The sequence below is a fragment of the Phyllostomus hastatus genome, unplaced genomic scaffold (assembly GCF_019186645.2).
Source record: "Phyllostomus hastatus isolate PE091 unplaced genomic scaffold, TTU_PhHast_1.1 phas_scaffold_387, whole genome shotgun sequence".
Classification (NCBI taxonomy): domain Eukaryota; kingdom Metazoa; phylum Chordata; class Mammalia; order Chiroptera; family Phyllostomidae; genus Phyllostomus; species Phyllostomus hastatus.
In genome coordinates, this window is record NW_025334027.1 from 2,112,841 (window position 1) to 2,139,761 (window position 26,921).

General features: G+C 55.9%; 2 protein-coding genes across 3 annotated transcripts; both read right to left on the bottom strand.

The window, feature by feature from the left end:
* Window positions 1-2,298: 2,298 nt before the first annotated feature.
* Window positions 2,299-4,325, bottom strand: GSC2 (goosecoid homeobox 2). Of its 2 annotated transcripts, none has more exons than XM_045819879.1 (3): window positions 4,082-4,325; window positions 3,722-3,975; window positions 2,299-3,026 (listed from the first exon to the last, which is right to left on the bottom strand). In XM_045819879.1, the coding sequence occupies exons 1-3, from the start codon at window positions 4,323-4,325 to the stop codon at window positions 2,922-2,924; spliced, it is 603 nt and encodes a 200-aa protein (XP_045675835.1). In that variant the 3' UTR covers window positions 2,299-2,921. The 2 variants fall into 2 exon arrangements, with proteins under 2 accessions (XP_045675835.1, XP_045675836.1); XM_045819880.1 differs by lacking the exon at window positions 2,299-3,026 and adding an exon at window positions 3,412-3,449.
* Window positions 4,326-20,210: 15,885 nt separating this feature from the next.
* SLC25A1 (solute carrier family 25 member 1) lies at window positions 20,211-23,487 on the bottom strand. The gene is made up of 9 exons (XM_045819915.1): window positions 23,201-23,487; window positions 22,805-22,912; window positions 22,625-22,724; window positions 22,400-22,538; window positions 21,812-21,896; window positions 21,555-21,659; window positions 21,266-21,381; window positions 21,110-21,183; window positions 20,211-20,944 (listed from the first exon to the last, which is right to left on the bottom strand). The coding sequence occupies exons 1-9, from the start codon at window positions 23,322-23,324 to the stop codon at window positions 20,830-20,832; spliced, it is 966 nt and encodes a 321-aa protein (XP_045675871.1). The 5' UTR covers window positions 23,325-23,487; the 3' UTR covers window positions 20,211-20,829.
* Window positions 23,488-26,921: the final 3,434 nt, after the last annotated feature.

The window sequence follows — 26,921 nt, forward strand, 5'->3', positions numbered from 1 at the left end:
TGTATCTGGGATGTGGGCACTAGACGGCGCTGTGGTGGTGCGGTTAAGGGACGTGTCTTTGATGCTAATCGTGAAAAGTTCCTGCACTGAGTAAGGCCTTGCAATTCCAATTCGCAAATAATCACTGCGTATGCTTCTACATTATTAACAAAAACACACTCTTCAGAAAACTTGGTTATATACACGTTTCAGAGCTTTTATTCAGACTTTATGTAAGAAAAGAACCTAAGACAATTCTTTCTTGATAGTTATCTAACAAAACAAACAAAAAGAAAGTAAAATACGATGTTTCTATACAGAAATGTCTAGTTAAAAATTATCAGGTCCCTAAATGCCAGAATGGGCTTCCCAGAAGAGGGCTAATTCTCATTGAAATGGACCAGAAAATTGCCTAAACATTTTTCAAGATTGATCATTTCTTCCCAAAAGGAGGTTGTGAATTGTGCCAAACAACTAAGTTTTGCCCCAGAATGATTTAGTACAAGAGACAGTCATTCCTTTATTCACTGGTGGTGGTTCCTGCCCTCAGGGAGCTGATAGTCCAATGAGGAAGACAGACTCTGGTTAGGTCTCCCCGAACAAGCTTAGAACTGCAGTTGACAGGAGCAAGAAAAAAGCTTCTATTTGAGAAATCTTACCTAGGGACATCCAGGGAAAGTTTCCCTGGGCAGGATGTGACTGCAGAGCCAAAAGGTGGGCAGGCATTGGTCAGATGGGCAGGGAAGAAAGCCTGGGCAAAGGCCTGGCCGCAGGAGGGAGAAGACCTTTGGGTATGCAGAGTACAAGGAGCAGTGAGTGAGGTGTGAGGTGACTCCAGGGTGTCAGGCCAGGCTGCATGAGATGGGACCTTGTGGGTCATGGTGGGTTTTGTCTTTTCTGTAGGGTCAATGGGAAGCCCTTGGAGTGCTGTAGGCAGGGGAGAGGCAGGTTTGGACTTGCAGACTTTCTGGAGAATGAACTAAAAAGAAACCAGAGTGGACAGAGGTGGCAAGACTTGAGGTGGCTGCAACGGTCAAGGTGAGAGATGACAGAGGTTTCATCAGGTTGTGCAATTGAAGCTGGGGAGATTCTGGGGTTGTTTTTGAACGTGAGGTCGACTTGCTGTTGGCCTATGTCTAATGGGTGAGGGAGAGGAGGGGGCAGGATGAGTGGCAGCCCGCTGGTTCCTGTACCTGGTATGCACGGGGAAAGAGCTTGCCTTCCCAGGACAAGTGACTTAGAGGAGCTGTGGGCTTCCCGGTGGGGTAGTCAAAGGGACAGCTGGATGGAAGTATCCAGCTCATGGGAGAGGCCCGATCTGGAGATGTAAACGTGGCAGCTGAACATGGAAGAGATAAACCGGGATGACAATGGAGATGAGAGTAGGGTGCCTGAGACTCAGCCTCAAGGACATTTATGTTAATGACCGGCTGTGGAGGTGAGCCTGCCCAAGAGCAGCTAGAGAGAAAGGAGAAAAAGCGAAGAGCAGCATAGCCACTAGGTGGAACTTGAAGGTGGAACTCTGATCCTGGTGGCCCCACATAATGACAAATAGCTACTCAGCCAAGGAGGGCGAGGGTCCCGGAACCCAGAAAGATGAGGGTGTTCCAGCCTGCAGGGGAGGTCTGCAGGTGGACTGCGAGGTGGCCAAGGATAAGGCCAGGATTCAGGGAAAGGGGCTTTGTGACAACCAGAAGTGTGCATCCAGGGAGGTGAGGCAGCCAGCAGTGTGAGGGCACCCCTGGCTGGGGACATCGTGCCTGCTAGGTGTCACCCGAGCTGGCCAGCCTTGGACAGTCCCAAGAACTGCAGCCCTGATTTCTGTGACTTTTATGGGTGAACTGTGTCTTGGCATATACTCCTCCCAAACTCCCTCCAGGACCTGTGAGGAGGCAGGACAAGGTCCTTAAGGCGGTTGAGGGGGATGTTAGATTCCTTGGGCCCACTGCTTGGTCTACTTGGGGAAACGAAGTCATGTTTTCACTCTGTCCTTCACCCTGTGGGGCAGGGTGATGGAGGGAGGCAGACACCATGGCATGGACCCCACCCCCACTCCAGGGAGGAAGCCAAGTACCCCCACCCATGAAGCAGCACCTGGAGACCACCCCAGGGTGTCAGGCCACTATGGGTGGGGCAGTATGCTCTGCTGAGGGGCACCTTGGTGCAGGGACTGAGTACTCACTAGGCTGTGCTCCCCAAGATAAGCCGGCCCCCCATCCCCTGGGAAGCAGAGAGGAGAGGCAGGTTCTGGCTGGGTGTGGGAATGGAGCCAGGGCAGACTTAGACACGACTGCTTTTGTGGTGCTTTCAGTTGTTTATTTTTTGTTATTGCGATAGGTTCACAGGATTCGGGGCGTGCGGTGGGGCGGTGGGGGGAGACCTCCCAACTTTCTCATTCTAAAGGTCTGGACACAGAACACAGTGCAGTCCCTTCAAACCCGCAGCAATCCCAGGACGCACGCACACGACCCACCCCGCCTCAGGCGGGTTCTAGGCCAGGCCGGGGGGCGGGGCGATGTCCGAGCTGAAGAGAGGCGGGCGGCCAGCTAGCCCCTAAAGAGGAGGATTTTAGGTCCCGCGTTGACGCAGGGCGGTTTCTGTCCTGGGGCGGGGTTAGTGCCTAGGAGGAGGGGTGAGGGAGCCGACGTGCTCGGTGCTCTATCCCATTCTTCCCAGGGAATCTCCTGGTCTTCTGGCCCGCTTGCCCTTGGGGAGGAGAGCGCACCTTGGGACTCGGTGTTCTCTCCTTTCACGGGCCGGTGGCCCAGGGACGCAGGCACGACCCTGCAGAGGGACTCCTGCGTCCAGCCCTAGCTCCGGGACCCAGGCAGCTATGCAGACGGGAAGAGGCAGGAGTCCTGCCTCAACTCCTTTTCGGGCGGGACTGCCGACTCTCCGAGCTGGCCCGCACGCGGCCAAGCCCAGGAGCAGCTCACAGGGGATCAGCAACTGTCCTTGGGGGGCTTCTTGGCTCCGGGCAGGAGCCTCGCGGCCGCGGACGCTCGTTTCTGGTGTCGCCATTTGGCCCGGCGGTTCTTGAACCACACCTGAGGAGAGGGAGGGGACAGCTCAGGCAGGACCCGAGTCCCGCCGGGCTGCCGTAGGTGGACCTGGAGGCGTGGGGTCCCGGCGGGTGTGTGGGCGAACGGCGGCTACGGAGTCCGCACGCGGGGCGGCTACAAGCCACGGTCTCAGTCTCGGGACGGGAAACCCTTCCCAACCCCACCCCCGCCCCAGGGCGCCCAGGGAGCCCCTTCTGCCGTTTTGTGCTCCTCTGAGCCTCCCAAATTGTGGAACAGGAACGCGCCTCTGGCACTGTAAGGGGCAGCTGGGTACGTTAGAGCGCCCTCCAGAGACGCCGAGCTTGTGGATTTGATCCCGGGTCAGGGCACACGAGTCAGCCAATGAGTGAATGCATCGATAAGTGGAACAACAAGTAGATGTCTGTCTTTCTCTCACCCACGCTCTCTCTAAAAATCAGTAAATTAAAAAAAAAAAGGAAAGGAAAGGAAAACTAGGCTTACTTACCCTCTAGTTCCAGCGATATTTCCCCGCACGTGCCTGTCCCTGTCCGCCCCTCCCGCGGAACCGGCCCCTCGCCCCGCTGGACCCAGGGTCTCCCTCGCCTCCTCCCGCCGCCACGCCGGCCCCCTGCGCCAGGGCCGTCCTTTCCAAAGGAGAAAGGAAGCCAGCCTGCCTGGACCCTTTGGACCCTCTGGCAGAACGGCAGGCGGGCCCCCACCTCCACGCGCTCCTCGCGCAGGCGGATGCGGCCGGCCAGGCGCTCCCGCGTGCCCACGTCGGGGTACTGGTTCTGCACAAAGAGCGCCTCCAGCGCCTGCAGCTGCTCCTCGCTGAAGATGGTGCGGTGGCGCCGCGTGCGCCGCTGCGTGCCGGGGCCACCAGCGCTGGACAGCACCCCGGAGCTTCCGGGCGGAACGGCCAAGGGCAAGGTCGCCGAGGGCGCCAGCCTCAATGGCCACGGCAGCCGGGCGCCTGCAGGACGAGGGTGCAATGAGGTGCGGGGCGGGGGTGACGCTCCGCGCCAACTTCCCTGCGACCCCAGGTCCCCCACGCCCACGCCCGCGCCGAGCCCACTCACCCAGGCCCGCGGCCGGCTCCGGGGGCCTGCGGGGGCCGCAGCAGCAGCAGCAAGCACAGGGCGCGGACTCGGGCACCCCGGGCTCCCCGGGCTCCGCGGGGCTTTGGGGGCCAGCCGGCTGCGGTGTTCGGGCGGCCCGGGCCGGGGGGCTCCGCTCCGGCAAGCTGGAGAGGATGTGCTCGATGGAGAAGGGGCAGGGCCGCCCGGGGCCCCTGCGGCTCGACGCGCCCCCCGCCGCAGCCATGCCGGCCCCGCCGAGCCGCCGCCGCCTCTGAAATATATACGTCGGAGGGGAGCGCGCCGTAATCCTCGGGCCGGGCGCCTGGTCCACGCGGGCTAATCCCGCCGCGTGGTCAGGAGCGCACTAATCCCTGGCTGCGGCGGCGGAAAATCCTGCCCCGCAACGGCGCGCGGGGATCGGCCGGCCCTACGGGAGGGGGCCCGCCGGAAGCCCCGAGGCTCAGGTGTGTGCTCCTGCCCCGCCGGGGAGATGCGCACACCTGAGACGCCCTGACCCTGGGAGTCCTCTCAGCGTGGCGGCGCTTTCTGGCTAGACCCGGGGCCCCTCTTCCTGTAGCCAGGACGGTCAGGGCTGCTCCTTGTCCCCTTCCAGGCCCCACCGAGGCGGACGAACAGGTCTGCAGAAACCCACGCCACCCGCGAAAAACGCCCCAAAACTGCTGAGCTCCCACCTCAGGTCGGGCCCGACACCACCGGCAGCCCCACAATCCCACCTTTTCGGGCCCCCAAACTTCCCACGCTCTTCAGAGCCGGGTCTCAGCCTTCTGCAGGAAACGGGGACAAGGGCAGGAGCTGGGTCTGGTTATCACCAAATCCCGCAACACCCCCTTCCCCGCCACCGCATGCTCCCAATTCTCTGCCTTCTCTCCTGGATCCTGGGAGCCTTCTGGACTCCATCCAAGCCTCTCACACTCCCAGTGCTCTGGGGAAACCCATCCTCCTGCTTTCCTCTGTGTCCCAGAATCCCCCCAGAAAACATTACTCTTGCATCACCCCTGTCACAGCCATGCTTCTCGAGAGCTGACTCGGCCCGCTTTCCGCTTCCTCATTCTTCAGGCCACTCCAGTGTCGTCCACGCACACCCCCCACCTCCATGCCCCCTCATGGTGGTGACCTGCACTTTGCCAAATTCAGAGAAGACTGTTTCATCTCAGTTAGGAACCACTGGACAGCTGACCAGGCACTTGGGTCCAAGACCCCCCTTTCTGGATCTCTGAAAAGATATGGTTGGCCCACAGGACAGAGCAGCAGACTGCCAACTTATACCACAACGGTCGCTTCCTGAGGGACCTTTCCTAGGTTCCTTCGGTCTCCCTGGATTTGTTAATCTGGAGGCTCAGTGAAGGAGATGCACTCTGTGAATGGTCCTGCCTCCTGGTTACAGGGTGGCTGCCATGGCCCCAGACCTCCCATCTCTTCCCACAGGTCCTTTGGGATGACCGTGAAAACCTCTCCTATGTGACTGCCCTCCCAGAACTGTATGCTCACCATTAGCTCAGAGAGGCCCTTGGGTGTCACTGCCCGTCAAGGTCTGAGTTCTGCAGCGGAGGCGACAGTGTCAGTGGTTGGGAGGGCGGTGCCCTCCTCCTCCCAGGCCTGGCTGTTTCTTCCTCCCTCCCCATTCTCTCCCTTGGTGATCTCCAGCCTTGGGACTTGAGACGCCATTCCGTGACAGTGACTCCTGAGTTCGCACTTCCAGCACCTCCCCGCTCCAGGCCAGCATCTCCTGAAGTCTGCTCCACACCTCCGTTTTAGTCACCGGTCAACATCTCCGGCCACCATGCCTGAAACAGACTCAAGATCTTCTTAAAACCCATCGCTGCCTGGTGTTGCCCACAGTGATAAGTGGTGCACCTGCCCACCTAGCCACCTGGGTTGACACACCCTCTCTCCAGCTCTCCACTTCCAAATACACCCTGTCTTTTTGCCGGCCCACCTTGGTAAGGGGCCCACTGTGGTGCTTTTCAAACACGCCAGAGAATTTGACACACCTCCCCTCAAGAGGTGAAAGCTAATTCCCTCCTCCTTGAATGTGGGCTGCTGGCTCAATGACTTGCTTCTAACTTCTAGAATGCAGCAGAAGGGATACTGATTTCTGAGACCAGGCCATACAGCTAGGGGATACAGCTTCTCCACTGCCATTTCTCTATCTATCTATCTACTTATCTAACTTGGGGTGCTTGCCCTTTGAACCCAGCTGCCATGCTGTGGAGAGGCACCAGCAGCCACAGGGAGAGGACAGGCAGAGGCGTTCGAGTCAGCAGCCCCTGCTGAAGGGCCAGCCAGTAACCAGCACAGGGCACCACGGGTGAGTGAGGACGACTCCTGTCCCTGCCACCTTGGACCACCATCGCACGAGAGACCAGAAGTGAGACCTGCAAGAGGTAACAGTGAGGTGATTGTAAGTCAGGGGTGGTTGGTTATGTAGCTCTAGATGAGAGACAGGAATGGGGATGCTGCCTATACAAACCCTACATCCCATGGCCTCGGCTTTGGGACTGGAAGGACCAGCTGAGACTGACAGTGTGTCCCAGTGGAAAGTGGGGAAAGTGCTATTGGAACACGGAGGGAAGGAGACCCTCGTTACGGAGTGGCAAGAATTTAGTAAATTGTCACCTGCAGTAGAGCAAGAAATAGAAAATTGAAAACGTACCTAATGAATGAGAGATGATCTACCTCAGGAGATGCCCGGGGTGGGTGTTGAAGCAGCCGCCTGACCTCTGCTAGCTGCCTGCGATGGGCAGGACAGAGAGAACCGAGAGGCAGAGGGAAGTGTTCCCTACAGAGAAGCCAGCCCACTGAGCTAAACACACGCTGCCTGCATGAACTGGCTGTTCCGTTCCTGGGGCTTCACTCTCAAGACGTGAAAACTTCTGTTCACACAGAGTGCTGCCCGTGAGTGTTTAGGGCAGTTTTATTAATCATCGCTGAAGCTTAGACACAGCCAGAAGTCCATCAGCTGGTGAGTGGATGGATGCGTCATGCTGAGTGAAAGAAGTCAGCCAGTCTCAACAGTCTCCCTTGCTGTGTAATTCCATTTATGTGACACTTTGGAAAAGGCATCATCAGAGCAACAGAGAACAGATCAGTGGTTGGGGTGGAAGAGGACCAGGAGGGAGTTTTTTTGGGTGAGGGTGCACCCAAGGGGGACGAGAGGGGGAGAGGAAGATGCTGAGAGGAAGGCTGGCTCCGCTCTAGCTTAGGGTGTCTGGGGCCACCCTGAGTGAGGTCGGGGTGCGCTGCCTGCCCTGCCAGGGTGGCTCCCATCTGGCCAACGCTCCTGAGCAGCAGTCAGTTGTGAGCCCCCAGCTCACATCTTGGGGGAGGAGCGGCTCTGGGTGGGGCGGAGAGCCCTCCCCCTGGCCCTGCTGTGCTCAGCCCCACTGCTTCTCACGTTAGGTCCACTGCATTCAGACTCCCCGGCATTCTGGCTGGTCACAGTTCCTGGGCCGATGTAGGAGAGGGAGGCTGGTGGGATGGGCTTCTGCCTCTGATGCCTGAGTTGGTCATGAAGCTGTTCCCAGACTCCCCCTCCCAGGAGTGGTGAGTGCTGCTGGAGGTCTGCGGGGCTCAGCCGATGGGTGGATCCAGATCCTACTCCTCAAGGACATCCCCAGTGGAGGGAGGATCTAACATCCCTGCTCCCAAGATCTGAGCCCGGTACCTCTGCCAGTGTGGGACCCCTTTGCTCGCTGTCATGAGGAGCCGGGTGACCCAGCAGCTGTCAGAGTTCCTGTTTTGTGCCCCTCTTACTGTGTTTCTGGTGAAAGCACCCTCTCCAAGACCCAGAACCTAAAGCTGCCAGGGTGCGAACATAGATTCCCCAGCCGGGTCCCTGGGAATACTGGGGGATGGGGCTCCTCACGTCCACCCCAGGTCCAGGCCCCTGTTGTCCACTAGTTGGACACCCAGCACCATGTCACACCGGTTCTCCTTGACTCCCTTGTCTTTGAAATTCTACTCTGGCTGTCCAGGCCCCTGCACCAACCTAGTCAACTGTTTGCTGTGGCTCCGGGACCCTGTCTCCTTTTCCTCGGCACTTCTCCCTCCATACAACATGGATGGCACAGTGCTCCTTAGAAACCCAGCCTTTTGGGGACTTTCCTCTTACTGCTGCTGTTCAGGGCCACCAGAGGTGGCACCCTGCTGCAAACGAGGCCATATGGGGGTGGCAGCCACTCGCTCATGCAGCTTACTTATGTCCTCTGGATTTGCTGGGAGCTGATCTTGGTGATGCCTCTTCCATTGTGTGACAGTACCTTAAGATTTGGTGGCTCTGACAGTACCTAGCTCTGATGAGCCATTCTGGCCACGTGGTCCCTTGGTAGCCCAATGTCAGATGCTCAGTTCCTGCCAGGGGCCAGTAACAGCCAGGAGCTGGTTTGTGAATGGCCTGTGGCAAGGCCTCGCTCCAGAACCTTAGGAGTTTGCACTGCAGCTCTCCCACTAGAAACTCTCTGAGGCCCCAAGTGACATCTTCCTCTGCTGTAGCATTTGTCACGGGCTCTTCCAGGTCACAGGCCGGGCTCAGGGCTGCTTGTGCCAAAGCCTGGGCCTGCCGCAGACTCCTCTTCTGCCCTGGGCTCTGCTCAGAGCTGGCACGCTCCGTCTCATCTAACAAATGGCCGGCAGCACTGCTGCCTCCAAAACCCGGAGGAGCCTCCACGCGATGCGCTCCCTCTCAGCGGAGGAGGTAAAGGGCACCGTGACTTGTCTTTTACTTTGAGGGGGTGTCCCCACAGGGAACGTGCAACACAGAGCCCTGGGACTTCTGGGAACTTGGTTTATTTATCTTTTTATTATTGGGTTGTGAGAGTTCTTTATCTAGCCAAGGTACAAGCCCTTAGCAGATATACAACCACAGATATTTTCTCTCATTCTAGGGGCTGTTTTTCACTTTCTTGATAGTGCCCATTAAACACAAAATGTTTAATTTCTTAGTCAGTCAAATTAATTTTTCCTTTGGTTGCTTGTGCTTCTGGTGTCATACCTAAGAAAGCATCAGCAAGTTCAAGGTCATGCAGGTTTGCCCCAGCATTTTACCATTTAAAAACTGCAAGTTTTATAGTTTCAGCTTTTACACTGATCCATGAGTGAACTCCCATACGTGATGTGAGATAAGGGTCCCGTTTTATTCTTTTGTGTGTGGCTATCCAGGCGTCCCAGCACCATTCATTGTAGAGACTACTCTTTCCCCTGGTGTATTGTTCTGGTGCTCCTGTTGAACATCTATTGACCATAATTGAGAGAACTTATTTATTCTGAATTATGCTCCCTTGACCTATTGCCTCCCCTAACAGCAGTACTACACTTTTTTTTTGGCAGTATATATTTTTATTGTATTTTTTCTATTACCATTTATCCCCCTTATACCCTCTCCCACCTCCTACACTGTCTTTTCTTTTTTTTTTTAGATTTGTTTGTTTGTTTTTAGACAGAGGGAGAGGAAGAGAGGAAGTGAAACATCAATGTGTGGTTGCCTGTAGGGCACCCCCCTACTGGGGATCTAGCCTGCAACTCAGGCATGTGCCCTGACTGGGAATCAAACTGGCGACCCTTTGGTTTGCAGGCTGGCGCTCAATCTACTGAGCTACACCAGTCAGGGCTGTATGGCCATCTTTAAAGATTTTATTTATCTATTTTTAGATATTTACTTATTTTTAGAGAGAGGAAGGGAAGGAGAAAGAGAGAAACATCAATGTGTGGTTGCCTCTCGCATGCCCCCCACCGGAGACCTGGCCTGCAACCCAGGCACGTGCCCTGACTAGTAACTGAACCAGTAAACTCTTGGTTCACATGCCGGTGCTCAATCCACTGAGCCACACCAGCCAGGGCTGCACTGCTATCTTAACATTAACTTTTCCAATCCATAAACATGGGCTGTCTTTCATTTACTTAACCCCGCTTTATTTTAGCTTTGTTTTGTAATTTTCAAAGTATGGGTTTTCCACTTGTTTGGTTAAATTACTTTGTTCTTTTTAATGCTGTTATGAATGGAATGGTTATATTCATTTTCAGATTGTTCATTGCAAGTGTATAGAAATACAATCGACTTTTTATTGTATTTTTTCATTACCATTTATCCTCATTATCCCCCTTATCCTCCTCCCTTGCCACTGCAATTGATTTCTGTACCTCGATCTTCAATCTTGCAACCTGATGGACTTATTTATTAAATCTAATAGTTTCTTTGTGTGTGGTGTGGATTCTGTAAGATTTTCTATATATGAGATCATGTTATCTGTGAACACAGATCTCTATTTCTTTACAAGCTGAATGCCTTCTACCCCATTTTCTTGCCTAATTGCACTGACTAGAACCTCCAATTCAATGTGAAACAGAAGTGGTGAGGGTGGGTTTGATCTGGGAGGGAAAGGATTTGGTCTCCATCGTGAAGTATGGTGTCAGCTGTGGATTGTTCATAGATGCCAGGCTGAGGAGATTCCCTTCTATTTCAAATTTGCTGAGTGTTTTATCACAAAGGGGTGTTGTATGATCCGGTTTTTGCAGGAGCCAGACTAATGCATTAAACAAGGATTTGCTAGACACCACCACCCTGCATTCTTTACGTCTTTAACCATGACATTCACCCCTGATGTTCTTCCTGGGAGACAACATTATTATTATTATTATTATTATTATTATTATTATTATTATTTTATCTTTGGTAGAGGGGCAGTTCAGGAGCTGTCACAAATAGGTCCTACTCTAACGATCAGAAACCATTGTGGATGTTCTGTCCAATGCTTAGTATGTATATGCCAAATACGCATCCCGAAACTGGAGAAATACCAGCAGGAGGTTATGAAGCCTGTGCGCCTTGGAATCAGGCCAGTACTCCATGCAGTGCCCGGCCTCTCCATACCCCGTTCTGTCAGGGAAGCCGTGATAGCACTTCGGGCCCCAGGCGTCACTGTGAACCTGGAGCCTGTACCCGGCAGCTTTGTGTGCGCAGCAGCCCTGAAATGCTCTGGGGTTTCCCTTCCCTCCGTAGACAGTTGCCTGGGGAGATGGACATAGGTCCCATTGCAGAAGGACTCGGGCATCACTCCTATAAATGTGTTCCATGGTGTTGCTGGATCCTTCCTCCTGGGAAGGAGACTTCGGCAGAAAAGACCTGGGCCTGAGAACTGGCTAGAAATTGGGGAAGAGATCATGATAGTCCATTGGTTCAGGGGACCTTGTCCTTTTGCTCTTCCATTATTTTTATTTATTTTTTAATGTGATGAAACATACATAGCATAGAATTTACTGTTTTAACCATTTTTTAAAAAAATCCTCACCCTAAGACATGCACAGTGGTTTTAGAGAGAAGGGAAAGGAGGGCCAGGGGAGACACACTGAAGTGAGAGAGAAGCATCAGCTGGTTGCCTCTCACATGTGCCCTGACCAGGGACTGAACCCATGAACTTTTGGTTCACAGGATGATCTTCCAACCAACTGAGCAACCTGGTGAGGGCTGTTTTAACCATTTTTAAGTGTACAGTTGAGTGTCATTAAGTCTGGTCACAAAGCCATATAACCATCATCACTATCACTTCTGGGACATGTCCATTATCCCTTATAGAAACTCTATACTCATTAAGCAGTAACACCCCACTTTCCCCTATCCTTAGTGCCGGACAATCAGGGGTTATGACTGAATTCAATTGATGAATATATCTCATTTTTATTTTTATTTTTTAAAGATTTTATTTATTTATATTTAGAGAGAGGAGAAGGGAGAGAGAATGAGAGGGAGAGAATTATCTATGTGAGAGAGGACCATCAATCAGTTGCCTCTCCTATGAGCCCCAACTGGGGACTGGACCTGCAACCCGGGCATGTGCCCTGACGGAGAATAGAACCAGTGACCTTTTGCTTTGCAGAACGATGCCCAACCAACTGAGCCACACCAGTCAGGGCCATATACCACATTTTAAAATCTATTGACTTATCGGTGAACATTTAGCATAGTCATCTTCTGACTGTTCTAAATAATGCTGTTGTGATTCTAGGTGTATATCTACTTGAGTTCCTACTTTTAATTCTTTTGGATATTTTCCTAAAAGTGGAATAGCTACATCATATCCTAATTCTATGTTTAGCTTTTTGAGAAACCATCAAACTGTTTTCCACAACGGCAGTACCATCTTACATTCCCACCAGCAAAGCACAAGGGTTCCACTTTCTCTGTATCTTCACCAACATGTTATTTTCTGTTTTGTTTTTCTTTAAATTTACGGTCATCCTAATGGATGTGAAGTGTCTCGTGGTTTTGAATTCATTTTCCTAAGGATTAGTGATATTGGGCATCTTTTCATGTGCTTATTGGTCACGTGCTTATTGATCAATAAAATTGACAAACTAAATTCAACTAGAAAAAAATTATCAATATTAAGTGTGAAAGAGGGGATTCCACAACAGATTATGCAGATGTTAAAAAGACAATAAGGAAATATTATGAACAACTTCATTAATAACCTAGAGTTAACCTACAATTACTACCATACTTTATGGGAAAATATTGGACATTTTCTTCCCAAGATCAGGAATAAGGCAAAGATGTCCACACTTACCACTTGTGGTCAACATTGTCTTGGAAGTCCTAGCCAGAGCAATAAGGGAAGAAAAACACATAAAAGGTGTAAAGATCAAAAAGGAAAAAGAGGCTGGTGTAGCTCAATGGATTAAATGCCGGCCTGCAAACCCAAGGGTTGCCAGTTCGATTCCCAGTCAGGACACATGCCTGGGTTGTGGGCCAAGTCCCTGGTGGGGGGTGTTTGAGAGGCAACCACACATTGATGTTTCTCTCCCTCCCTTTCTCCCTTCCTTCCCCTCTCTCTAAAAATAAATAAATAAAATCTTTTCTTTTTTCAAATAAAGGAAAGAGAAACACTGTCTCTATATGCAGATGACATAATACTTGCAGTGGAAATGTGAAAAGGAACAACCACTTTGGAAAATAATATGGCAGTTTCCTATGAAGTTAAACACACCTATATGATCCAGCCGTTCTAATCCTAGCAGTTTACCCAAGGGAACTGAGAAGTGAAAGATTATTTGAATGTTAATAGCAGTTTTATTAGTACTAGCCTTAAACAAGAAACAACCTAAGCGTCCATCAACAGATGAACTGATAAATGAACTGAATGTAAAGCAAATAAATACTACTCAGAAAACTATTGATATGAGAACCTTCCAACCCACTCCTGGCCCCTTTCCTTGCCTCACACCCTCTCCAAAGTGAGCCTGCCACAGAAGCAGTGATCTCTGCAAACACAAATCCAATCATGGTGCTCCTGGCTTCAGAGTCTCAGGATAAGAGGATCAGCTGCCCAGTTACCGCAGTCCCTCAGCCCCTGTGCTCTGCCGCCTCTGTCCATCTGCCCCATTGGGCCTCTGCCTCCTCTCTCCAGCTGCCCAGGCTCCAAGTCAGCTCCTCCAATTCCCAAGTCTTGCAGCCAGCCTGGTCCCTCTCAGCCACCCTGGGGCTCATTGTGGCCTTGGAAGAGGAGCCCTCTCAGCTTACCCCACCTGCCCTTCACCGGAGGTCTCAGGCTCCAGCCACCTACACATGCTCCCTGACAATCCTAGCTGCCATCACTTCTATCTCCCAGACTGAAGAGCAGGCCCAGCTGCTTCCAGGACTGGTCAAAGCCGGTCAGTGCTAAAAGGGTGGGGCAGGGACTGTTGTGTGGGTATGGGGGAGTGGTGTGGCAGGTAGTGGGAAGGGCTGGGGAAGCATCAGAGGCCATGGAGGAATGGATATGCAGATGAGTCCTGAGAGGCCACTGGCTTTGGATAGTCAGAGTCCAGGGCTGAAAGGCAGACCTAACAAGGCCCAGGGCTGGTTTGGGGGTTAGGTCCCAGCAAGTGCAGGGCCGAGTCTAGAGGGGAGTTGGGTGTGTGTGGTCCCTCAGCATTCAGCTGAGATGGCGGCCAGGTTGGGGGAGGGCGTCCTGGTTGCTGCCCAGGGCTGGGGAACTGGACACCGATGAAAGTGGGGAGCCAGGGCTGGCCTCTGTCCTGGAGGCCTCTCCCTCCCTCTCCCCATCCCCTTACTGGGGCCTCTTTCCTGCCTTCCTCCACAGCCTGCAGCAGGAGATGGCATCAGGATTCCCCTGATTGCTTTCTTTCATTGCGGTGCCTTTTTCTGCAGCAAAAGCCCGCTAATGCCGCCTTTATCACGGAATTAGGGGATTTAGGACCGATCTCACAAAGAGGCCCTCGATAGAGGCGGTAATCAAACGCCAATCGGCCCGATCTCGAACGGGACCGGGAAGAAAGCGAGCGCTGGGGATTAGCGCGGACCCGAGGCCCGCCAGGCCGAGATAGCATCGCCCCGCAGCGAGGCTGAAGCCGCCAGGGAGGCCGTCCGCGGCCACGGAGAAAGGCCGGCTTAGCTGCTTGGCGCTGGGGATTCTGAAGCCATTAGGGGGGATTAGCACCCGGGTTAATCTGCTTTGGCCGCTCAATTGTCAGCAGGGAACGGAGGTGCACCGGAGGTGGACACCTAAGGGGAGCAACCATGGTACCTCTGCAGTCCACTGTGGCTGGTCTCTGTTTCCCCCACTGTCACCAGGGCTTGCTGGCCCCAGGTCATATTGGTCCTGACAGCCAGAGAGAGGAATGAACACCATGGTTGGCCCACGCTGATGTGTAGACCTGGCCCACTAGGTATGTGTGGAACCTGCTCTTGGTTCCAGCCTTTGAAAACTCTGCCAGCCTTCCATGGAGATTGGGGACACCCCTGCTCGCCCGTCACCCTTCCCTTCTCCTGTCCAGTAGAAAGAAGGATGCCTTCCTTTCCTCCACCTTTGTGACCCTGGGTGTCAGCCTCCTCACTGAACCTGGGCTCAGCCACGCACACATCCCTTCCTAGCACACGTGGCCCAGAAGCAGGTCTCAGACTGAGGGTGCCGGCTGATGACACTGACCAGCACACAGAGCCACTGCTTGCAGACTCCCCATCTTTCCCCTGGAGACCCTTCCCAGGTAGGGACCCCCAAGGGGCATGTTTGTTCATCCACTAGCTGACAGAGCTGATGTGATGCCACTTGCTGTCTCCTCCATCACTTCTCTCCAGCCACCTCTCACCATGTGGGGCAGGATGGGGGCCCCGGCTCCGTAGCCCCCAGAGGGGTCCTTAGTCTGTGCCTGGGTTTTCCCATCTGAGAAGTGGGGCTAGCTGAGAGGAGGGAAGTTCCAGCTGGGGGGCGCCACTGTTCCGTTGTGCAGCCTGTGCTCACCGCTGTCTCCTATAGGGACATCCACTCAGCCCCCACTCCTGTTGGGTTGCAAATGACAGGCTCCCACAGTGGGGGACTTAGAGGGGTGACCCTGCACCATAGGGTTTCCCTCCTCTGCCATGGGGATGTGACAAGGCCACCATACCTTACATGAGCCCATGGATGGCAACAGGTGGCTGAACTGGGGGTGGCTGGTAAGGTAGAGTAGGTAGGGGTTAGCCATGGAGGGAGGCTGAAGGAGCCTTTTGGCCCCTGACCTTTTTCTCCTTTCCCATGGCTGAGACTGGGGACACTGGAGCAAAAGCTTCAGGGAAGAAAATGACACAGTTGGAAATCCTTCCTTCCTGCACTTGGTGGTGGCAGTAACCAGGGTCTCTCTAGCCCAGACCCTGTGGAGGGACACAGCGGGTGAACCATGGGGCCAGGCTCTTTCCTCTGGGGGCTTAGGTCTGAGGACACCGGAAGGGGAAACAGCGCGGAAAGGGGACCATACCCCCTTTCTGCGCAAGGATCAGGCAGGGCCTGAAGGACATTGAGAATTACGGATCGAGGGTGAGGAAAAGTGTTCAGGAAGAGGGAACGACAGATGTGCAGAGGTCTGGGGGTTAAGACAGGGCAGGTGGGTCTGGGGAAACAGGCATCTCCAGGCGGCGGCGACCGCGGCGGGGGGTGGCCTGGTAAGGCGTCCCCATAGACTGGCGCGTGAGCGGCCCTTGGAAGCGCTCAGTCTGAGCAGTCGGTCGTCGGGTCAAGCGCCACAGGGACTCGGGGAGCGGCTGGGTGTTGGGGGATTGCAGGCGAGGTTGGGGCGCGGGCGGTGAAATATGAGGACCAGGGCCTGGAGACATTGACCGTGAAGGCAGTCGGGGCAGTCTAGCCACCTTGCCCAAACACCGGGCGCGCGCCCGTGATGTCATCAGCGCGCGCCGCCCCCGACTTCCGGGAGCGAGCAGCGGCTCTCCCGGGTCCTCCCGGAGCGCCACCTGACCTGGGGAGACCCCGTGGAAACCGGCTCCTTCTTCACAAATGGGTCTCTGGAAACCTACTGGTTACCTCCCGCGCCCACGGAGCCCGGTCTCCGGACCTCTAAAACCCGGGGCTGAGAGAGGCCCTGATGGTCTGCGGGCTTTAGCAACCGACCCCGGGGAGCAGATGAGTGAGCGTCGGGGCGACCCTCTTCTCAGCCCTGACAGGCGTTAACCCCTCTCCCGTGACCTAATCCAACCCGCAGGATAAGCTCCCGGGTTACGATCGCGGGCAGTTCATTTACCTTCCCTCCAGCACAACCCTGGGGGAGTCTCCTAGGCACCTAGGCACCGAGAGCAGGGTGCCTTGCCAGGTCACAGGCAGCGGGTGGAGGAGGGGACTCGGTGGTGCGGGCCGCCAGGGACCAATGAGCAGGCTGGTCAGACAGCTTCAGAGGCTTCAACCCGGTCAGCCTTCTTAAAATGCCCAAGGGCCCGGTATCTTCCTGAGGCAGTGCTTTCCAGCCGGCCTTCGGGCTGCAGGCCAATGTAGGCATCTGAGCAGTGCTTAGGGGCAGAGGGGGTGACATGGCTTATCCCATGAGGTCACTTCAGGAGATGACACCCCTGGGCCCAGTGGGGCCTCCCAGGTCAGGCTCAGGCCAATGGAAAATCGAGAGGTGGGTGTGGCTAACCTAACAGAGGAGACAAAGGTGACGACAGTTGGGGAGGGTCAGGGGTCAGGGCCTGGCCCAATCTGAGCGGAGGGGAAGCTGCTCTCAGGGATATTTGCCAGGTGGATGTGGGAGGAGGGGAGCTACAAGGCCACACCAGGGACTATCACGTGTTCTGTAAATCACCCACATTGTTGGCCTAGGCCATGGATCCTGAGTGTTCTCAGGGGTCCTCCTGTGGTCCTTCTCCACTGCCTATATCTCCATCCTTGTCCTGGTGTGCCCAGTCCCTGTTCCCAGGTCTTGAGGAGGCAGGAGCTCCTTAGGCCCCCTAATTTTGTGCCCCTTACCAAATACCCCCGACCAGGGTATCTGAAAACACGTAGGAAGTAGAAAGTCCAGAGGAAAATACTCCGGCATCCTCAGCTGAGATTGTGTTTGCTGTGAAGGCCAAGGGCACAATCTGAAAAACAGAGGTCTCTTTGTTGGGCTAACAGGAGACAGACCATTTGTTAGGAGTGACAGTATTCGTGTGTGTGTGTGTGTGTGTGTGTGTGTGTGTGTGTATTAAGCTCTGATTGCCATTCATTACCTATAGAAGGACATGGGAAAACCCAGGGGCAACCTGTGCAGCAGTGCCACCCAATGAGGAAAGGGTTCAGGGAAGTTGGGGTGGGGGGCTAGAGGGCAGCTGCCTGAGGGCCTTTGCCTGGAGGGGCTAGCCACACAGTAGTGAGGGGCTGGAGGTTGGCTGAACCCTGCCCCAGAAGCAGCCACCACCCCACCTCCACTCCCTTGCTCTGTCTCTGAGGCCTTTGTCCTTCCTGGGCACATTTTGTGATCCCAGGCTGGAGGCCCCGCCAGATGGTGAAGGCTGCCTGAGGCTGAGTGGAGGCTGGCTGTGGCTTCCAGCTGGGCACAGAGGCTCTGATTGTGGGAGGAATATGGTGAGTTTGGGTCTCCACATGCTACAACTCACGTCTCTCCTGATAGGCAGCATAGCTGCCTCCTCCCGGACCCTGGCCTGACCAGGCTGGAGGTATAGTCTGTTCTGCTTCTTGATTACTTGAAGTTCTGCCCATATCTCTATTGTTTTGTTCCCACTGTGGTTGCAGCAGGCAGTGGTTCTAGTTCCAGTAGCCTGGCATCTGCACAGGTTTCTGCCCTTTGCCTCCTCTCTGCAGCCTTTGGGTCTTGGTCAAATGCAGCTGGGTTCCCTCCTGGCCCATGCCTGCCTCTCCAGCTGCTCTCCTACTCACTTCCCTTCAGCCTTGTTGGCTCTCAGCCGACACAGCAAGCTCTTTCTTGCACCGCTCCCTGCCAGCACGCCTGCCCTCAGGTCTCCAGAAACAGGCTGTGCACTTTTTGGGCAATGTGTGAACAGGAGGGTTCCAACATGCAGGTGGCAACTCCCAGCTCACAGCCTCAGGGCCCTCAGCCCCAGCTTGGTCAACTCTGTCTGCTGTCCACATTGTGCTGTGAGGCTCAGCAGGGGACCCTAAAATTATGGCAGGGTTCCTGCCATTTCTGAGTACAGGTCCTCAAGCCCTCCTCTCAGCCAAGGGTAGGCTCGGTCCCTTCCTTTCTGTGAAGGGGATAGGAAAGGACTCTGAGGTGCTGGTGTATAGTCAGTGAGTGGATGCCATCCCTGGAGGTCAGCGTTGGGGGGGGGGGGAGGCATTAAGTCCCCTCAGGACCTAGCTACTGGGCTTTGCCCTCTAGGAACTGCCTGGACACCCAAGACTGCAAACTACCTCTTGCAATCCAAAGAGGAAAGCTACCATGTGTGGGCCTACTGTGCTAAGCATTGTTCTAAGCACCTTACAAAGATCACATCATTTTATCCCCAAACTGACTGGGGTGGGTTCCTGTGTCACCCAATGTTGTAAGTTAGGAACTGGAAGTTAGGTGACTTGCCCAAGGTCACACAGTGAACAGATAGGGAGCCAGGGTTCTGCCCCTGCACTTGTCACAGAGGCTGTGGCCAGGACAGCAGGCGCCGGGGTGGCTGTATGCCCCTCTTGCCTCAGTAGCCTGTGCTGTGGGACAGCACTGCCCATCATCCGCTTTCATCCCCACAGCAAAGCCTCTGAAGCTGACCTGGTGGCCTGAGGTTGAGGCTCCAGCCTCCAGTTTCCTGCACACTTGGTGTATATGGGGGTGAACAGCCCTTGGCCTCTGCGGGCAGGCAAGCTTTGCTGCTGGGCCCTTTCCCCTCCATCGTGGTAAAGACTAGCAAGTCTCCTGTGAACTCCATGGGCACACAGCCCAGTCCTTCAAAACCCTGTGTTTCCTTGCCCTCCAAGCCAACATCTGGCTTTCAGATCTACCTGACTCCTGGGATCCAGGTGCTGTTACCAAATGGGGCACTCTCCCCCAGAAGGAACAGTTCCAGGGAGGGGACCTTCCTACTGGGAGGTTTCTGCTGGCAAGTTACTTCACAGCCTGAGCTAAACCTCTTCATGACTTTTACGCATGGAAGGCCCCTCCTGCCTCCACACAGGCAAGGGCACTGGCTCACCCCATCCTGCTCTCGGTCTCCTCCACTTGGCTTGCTGGTTGTGGCTCCCAGCTCCTGATCTGAGGTGGTAGAAAGAGCCCTGGGGATTCTCTTCCCGGCACCTCAGATCAGGAGCTGAGAGCCACAACCTGCAAGCCCTATGGGGCTCCCACATGTGCCTGGATCCTGGGATTCCTGCAAGAGGGATGCCTACCTTTGAGGTTCAGGGCTGTGAGGTAAGTAACCAGTAGGGCCCTGGTCAGGAGGCTCCACCCACTCCTGCCACAAGGCAGCCGCCTCCCAGCCTGGGTGGAGTGAGGAAAGGCCCCCCCTGCTCAGAGCCTCAGGGGACTAGAAACAGTAACATACAATTTTATGGAGAAACCAAGAGGCAGGGAGGGAGGTGGATGTAATTACCGGTGGAGGGACAAACAAGAGCCCCAGGCCCAGTTAGTGGCATGGGGCAGTTTTCTTCTTTGCCCACACACTGCTTCCTCCCAAGTGACCCCACAGGATCTTAGCCACAGGCAAGGCCTGGATGGGGCGCAGATGTTCTTTGGCCTGGTGTCAGGCCTCTCAGGGGGTGGACACTGTGGCTACAGCTGGCTCACCCACCAGCTTGCCCACTGCCTGGCTTCCCTGTCCCCCTGCCAGTATCCACAGATGAGGCAGGCTTGACCATCACAAAGGTGTGGCCATTACTGCCCACCCACAGAAGGGCCCACGCAGGAACAGAAGGGTGTGACAGGATCCAGTTTATTCTGCCTTGGGAGGGTGGTCCTGAGAGTGGAGGGTGCCACCCTGTCCCAGGCGGAGGGAGGGCCCAAGGGCCAGTTAAGGCCAGTGTCAGGAGAAGCGGGGGGGCCATACAGCCCCTGGAATGCAGTGAGGCCAGGCTGAGGCCTGGAGGCAGCTGTGGTAGGCCGGGGGCTGGTGCCTCTGCTGCCCATGGTGAAAGGCATCGGGCCAGGACTGAGCCATGGCTACAGGGCCATGGACCCAGACTACAGAGGCACCCCGGGAAGTGGGACACAGGGTCACATAACACAAAACACGAACCACAGGCACATGGCTCGTGAGTAAGCACATGGACAAGTGGGCACAGAGTCACAGTCCAGAGAGACACCCAGCCTCCACTGAACACATGGACACAATGGTGGTATTATATGGATCACACAGGACACACAGTACTATGGGACACATGCACTCAATGGCCACAGGGGACAGGCCCAGGCCATGGAGTACAGGGGACAGGGAAGGAGGCCTTTTGGCACGACTGCACTGGAATCATGAGAAGAGGGCGCAGGGGGCTGGTGTGGAGCTGCCCAAGGGTAGCCCCGATGCAGACCCTTCGGGGTCAGTCCGTCTTCCACACTTTATTGAGCAGCTTCACCACCTCATCGTAGATGATGAACACGATGGCCACGTCCAGGCAGACCCGGCCCAGGCGGGGGACAGTGCCCTTGTAAAACCTGGGTAGGGTGGGAGAAAAAAGTAGGAGAGGAGGCAAATGAAGGACTGTGCCCCTGGACAGTGGGGGTGGGTCTAGATGCTGGAGGGGGTTTGGGGTGAAGCCTAGCAAGAAGGCCAGGAAGGGCCTGGGGCGGGGACAACAGCCCCATCTCTCCCCAACTCACGCCTTGAGCCCCTCGTTCTTCAGAATCTGCAAGCCGCAGTCCCACGTGCTCCGGTATTTGCTTGCCTCCAGGCCCTGTGGGACACCAGCACACTGCAGGGCTCAGCAGCCAGGGGCCGTCCCAAGCTCCCCTCCCTCCTTCCCAGCTTTACCCCACCTGCATCCGGGTTTTGATCACGTCCAGAGGAGTGTTCCCGAAGACACTGGCTGCACCCGCAATAACTCCAAATGCCCCGGTGATCAGTGGGTTCATGGGCTTGTTGGGGTTGTCCCCTAGATGTGGGTGGGGTTGCAATCAGAAGACGATGGGAAGGTAAAGGGGCCAACTCTGAGGACTGGGGAAGAGCATGGACTAGGGCCTATATAGGTGGGATCCTCACGGGGCAGAACCCTGGCAGGGGAGCCTAAAAGTGTGTGAAGATGGGGTCTCGGGGCAGCAGACACACCTCGATACCAGTTGCGCAGGGAGGTCATGACGAAGAAGCGGATGGCTTGGTTGGATCCCTGCTTTAGCACAGTGGCTGTGAGGCCCTGGTATGTCCCCTTCAGCCCTGGGGGCAGGAAGATACCGGGGTTAGCCCCACCTGGGGCCTGGGGGAGGCTACACAGAGAAGTGCCAAGGCAGGAAGGGGAAGTGAGCACACGTCCTTTCCCTCCTGGCTGAGGTCCGACCCTACCTGAAGAGTAGGGCCAAATGACTCACCTTGTTCCCGCACAATCTCCCTGACCCCGTGGAAGAATCCTCTGTATCTGGGGTTGGGGGAGGTCTGGTCATGGATGAATTTCACCTGAGAGAGAGGAACGTAAAGGAGCTGGCTCTCAGGGTGCCACTGGTAAGGCACACATGGCCCCTTAGCTTGCAGGTCCAGAGCCCTCCAAGGTCAGGCCATGGTTGAAGATACACCTTTTCATCTAGACACAGGGCCAACCAAGACTACTGTGGGACTTGAGGTCCAGAAGATGAGAGGGCCGGACTCGGCAGGGAGCCTCTGCAGGTGTGTTTGCTAGTATTGCCCATAGCTAAGGTAATACCAGAAAACACTGTTTTCTGTTTATAAAAGTGTTTTTAAGAAACTTACCATCTTCCCACTGCTTTCAGGAGAGTCCAGCCTCCACGGGTGGCCCATCCTGCACACAGCTTTCCAGGCAGTTCCCCACGAACACCTTGCCCTCTCCTGCTGGACCCTCCCAACCTCAACGTTTCGGGTGGACACAGGGACACAGGGCCACCCCAGCATCCACCACCCCAGATGCCCTTGGCATGCTTTGTCCCTACATGGAACCTCCTCACCTTGATGGTCTCCATTGGGCACACCACCACCACGGCCTCAGCCACTCCAGCGCCCAGGCCGCACAGCAGCCCGCGGGTGCTGTCCAGCCGTCCCTGGGCGTCCCGCATGTGGTTGCTGAGGAACTCAAACATTCCGAACCTTGGGGCGCAAGGCAGTGGGGTGAGAAGGGCTGCCACTGCCCGTAGCACTCTCCGGAGGCCGCCCCCGCCCCAAGCCCACCTCACCTGACCGCTGCCTTGGGGATGGAGCCATAGAGCAGGGAGCTGAGGCCTCGGTAAAGGCCCAGGACGCCATGGTTGCGGACTGTCTGACGCACGCAGTCCCCTGGGGGAGGGGGCGGTCAGCGACTCCCGCCTCACCCGGGGCCCGCCCCCTGGAGCTCCCCGCGGCTGCCCGCTTCTCACCAATGCCTCGGTAGCGCGGCGGGTGTGAGCGCTCGTCCAGCTGCAGCTGCGTCTTCACGTACTCAGTGGGGAAGGTGATGCAAATTTCGATGCCTCCTGCCAAGCCGCCTGCGGGAATCGGGAACTCCTGGCCAGAGACCCCCGCCCCGGCGCCCCGCCCCCTGCCGCCCGGGCCCCTCCCCCGTCCTGGACTTTGTACGACCAGGACCCTAAGCCCCACCCCCGTTGCCCTGCGGAGGCGCCTTGGGGTGACACAGGGTGAGCGCCGGTGAACAGGGCCGCGCCCCCCGCCCAACCCGGAAGTAGGGGGGGGTTCTAGGCATCCCGGGCCACTTGGAAGCCCGGCGGGACCGGTGCGACAGCTGGGCCCTGGATTCCTGTCTTCGAGGAGCCCACCTGCTAGGATGGCTTTCCCCGGGTGCGTCAGCTTGGCCTTTCCGGGCGCGGGCGCGGCCGCCGCCAGATCGCGGGGCGCCGCCATTGCGGGGAGGCGGGAGGCGGGAGGCGGGGCACCCGGCATCAGCCACGGGTCCGAGCCTCCTGCACTTAAGGCTGTCTGCGGAGGCAGTGGCGACCGGTGGTTAAATCTGTGGGCGGGGCGGTCGCGTCAGCTCCTGGTCTCCGCCCCGCGTGGTTCGAGCCGGTCTCCGCCCAGCGTGGTTCGAGCTGGTCTCCGCCCCAGGTCCGCCCCAGGTCCGCCCCGGGCGGCTGGGAAACTGAGGCCGGGGCGGGGCGGGCAACCCAGCCAATGGCCAAACCGGTCCTGGATAACCACGCTCCGTGGGGGGTGGGGTTCTTGGGGGGCGGTGCTGCAATGGGGCAGGAGCTGTGGTTCAAAGTGCAGTCCCCCTGCTCTGGCTCCTGTGGCTCAGTGGATTGAGCGCCAGGATGCATTGTCAGGGCACGTGCCTGGGTTGCGGACAGAATCCCCACTGAGAGCGTGTGAATTAATTGATGTATTTCTCACACATCAACTTTTCTCTCCCTTTCCCCTGTCTCTAAAAATAAAATCTAAAAAAACAACAAAACAAAACAAAGTGCAATCCCCTCGGCTGGTGCAGGAAGGAGCAGGCTTGGGGTCTGTGCTTCTGTCCTGTACGGCAGGACCTACGGGGATGGCAGTGGAGAGACACGTGGGCTAGTCCCATCCTTACAGTTTGAGAGTCTGGCCTTCCCATACCCACGCGCCCAGCGGTTACCACCGGCAATGCACACGGTTGGCAGGTCCCCCACCCTCCTACGCACTCTAGCACCAAGCAGGGAAACTTTGCCTTGATAAACCGACTTTAATATTCATGATAGGCAGCAGGCTCAAAGCCAGGAGGGGGGCAGCTCCAGCAGTGCTGAGTAGACAGAGGGCACCCCTCCCCCAAGCGCGGGGACTCAATGCAATCACGAACTCCCCAGGATGTCCAGCTGCGGGAGGATCTGAAGGCTTGAACTGACCTCCCTGCCTGGCGTCTGCAGTTGATCTTCTTAGGGAGTCAGGCGTTCTGGGATGGCTCAGTGGCTGCCATCACTAGGCCTCAGCAAAAGAGAAAATAACCTCCAGGTGTTCCCGCCTTTCATCCAGGTCCTCCTGTGCTCCTCTGAGAGGTTAATAACTCGGCAGAGGGAGTGTTGCCACTGAAGGCCCGCTACATGCTGAAGTAGTACATAGGAGGCTGTGCAAAAGCAGAGCGCCTGCCCCCTGAGCAGGGAAAACTCGAAGGGACTGGTCCAGTAGCAGGGCCTGCTGTCCGAGTCAGCTGCTGGCCTGCACGGAGAGACACCAAGGGTGAGCAGGGCTCCTGCTGCCCCCAAGTGGCCAGAGGCCCCAGGCACAGGGTTCAGACCAGCCCTAACCACCTAGAGCTGGTGCCTGGAGGCAAGGACTGTGGAAGCTGCTATTGTGGGGCCAGCTCCAGAGGCTGGTGGAGCTACAGGGTAAACTCATCCCCAAAGTAAGTGAGGCACTTACTTTGCTCAACTGGCTGGGTCTCACTCATGCCCATCAGTGTCTAAAAAAAAAAACAGATTGACATTAATGGTGGTGGGCACCATGACTCCCAAGGAGCACGATTTCCCTGGGAGACTCAGGTGGTGCATGCTCATGTTGCACGTTTAGACCATGTCAGTCCTGCAAATGCACTCTAGGTCCCATTGGCCTTTCCGTGTGCTGGACACCAAGCAATCTGTATACCAAATGGCCAGGACAGCCAGGCGGGCTGTAAAATACAAAGCCAACAACAACCTTACTGTCAGGGGCCAGGCAGGGCCATCCCCACCAGAAGGCAGTTGCCCTCGGAGCAGGGAAGACAGTGGTGGTGCCTTTCAACATTCATGGATCACTGACCGCTACACCTGGTAGCCATCGTGGTCCTTTATCCCCAGCCCTGTCTACTCCTGCCCCAGTCTGAAGACCAGTGATATAAATTGCCTCCCCTTCCTAGGGGACAGGAGCTACAGGATGCCACCTACTAAACAGGAGAGAAGCAGGCTCTACCACATGCTTCTCTCACTTGTGCAGACTCTCCTAGGCATCCAGTCTCTGTCTGCAAAGAGGTAAGAGCATGTGAACACCCACCTGACAGGCCATGTGCCGTCTGGGCCTGGAGGTAAACTTGGGAGTCAAGCACATAGCCTCCAGGAGAGTTAGAGCTGAAGACAGGCGCACACAACACTGCTGAACCAGCAGTGACCACCACCGTACTCAACAAACTGGGGACTCTCTAACCAGGCGGAGATGTCAGTGCCCAGTGTGGACCTGGTGGACCCCAGCTGCTGTTCCAGCCCAGTATTTCCTAGGTGGGCACTTGACCACCAGGCACACTGGATCCGTGGGCTGCGACCACAGGATGTGAGTATGGCATGGCTCACAGGGCTGCATTCTCCTCTAGGGACAGGGACACCACCAAGACAATGCAGTTGTTCTAGTCCAGGCTGCTCGCCCCTCCTGAGACTGGCCACCTTATACCTGGGACCCTTCAGCTGGCAGCAAGGATGTACCACTTGAGGGCAGGGGCTGTGATGGCCATCTGAGGACAAGCAGCATTTTGCCCTTCTTCAAGGCTTTGCCAGGTGCAGCGCCTGCATGATGGTGCAGACGGACGGATAGAGAGGGAACAGAGTGAGAGGGTGCCATGGGGGATGGAGGACATACAGCACCATACTAGTAGGGGCGACAGCAACTCTGTGTCTGCACCCCCTGGCCCCCACCAAACAAGCACTTAGGTAAGAAAGAAGAAACAATTATGTGCCCAGTGTGCTCTCAGGTCTGGGAGCGCTCAGGCCAGGAGCCAGAAACCCAGCAGAGACAGCTCTGACGCCAGCCCTGTGGGCTGCTTTCCTCTTCCCTCCATGGGGCCTGGGCTGAGGTGAGGAAGGAGCAAGTCAGCTGTCCTCTCACAACCTGTCCTTTCTGCCATCAGCTGACTGTACTGGGAGAGCCCTAGGGGACAGAGGTTCTCAGAGAGATGGCCCTTGAGCTTCTCAGAGGAATCAAGAGGCCTGGGATCCGATCTCTAGTCAGGAAGGGGCTGTGGCATTCTTGTCTGGGCTCCTCCACCTCCAGGAGTGTCCACTCTGCTGGGCTCCAGTCCAAGCCAAGAACCATACCCCACCCACTGCCAGAGAAATCCCTTGTGAGCACTTCCTCTCCCCGCCATGACAGGCAGCTTCTGCTTCCTAGGACTAGGGAAGGTGTCTGGGGACTCTGGGCCGGGGGCCAGAGTCCTTCTAACAAGAAGGCACACTTTATGGGTCCCTCCCTCTGCAGAAGGGCAATGACCTTGAATAGCCCCGGGAATGACCCTTGCCAGGGCAGCTGCCGGGCAGGCTCTGCATGTGGCAGGCAGAGAAGCCCTTGCAGGATAAAGCTGATAGCACCAGACTCTGCCCCCCCCCCCCCCAACCTGTTTCTTCCCTAACTCCCATACTAACCCTGGGAGGCTCTTCCATGCACACTGAAAGAAGCCTCAGCTGGTGGCTTCTTGGCATCGTAAGGCCCCCATCTGGCTGGAAGCAGGTTAGGTATGTGGCTAGATAGGCAAGCAGGCACTGCTGAGCAATTGCTTTTCTGCAGGCTTAGAAACAAATTGGCCCAGATGACATGGGTCTTGACAGTGGCTACAGCCAG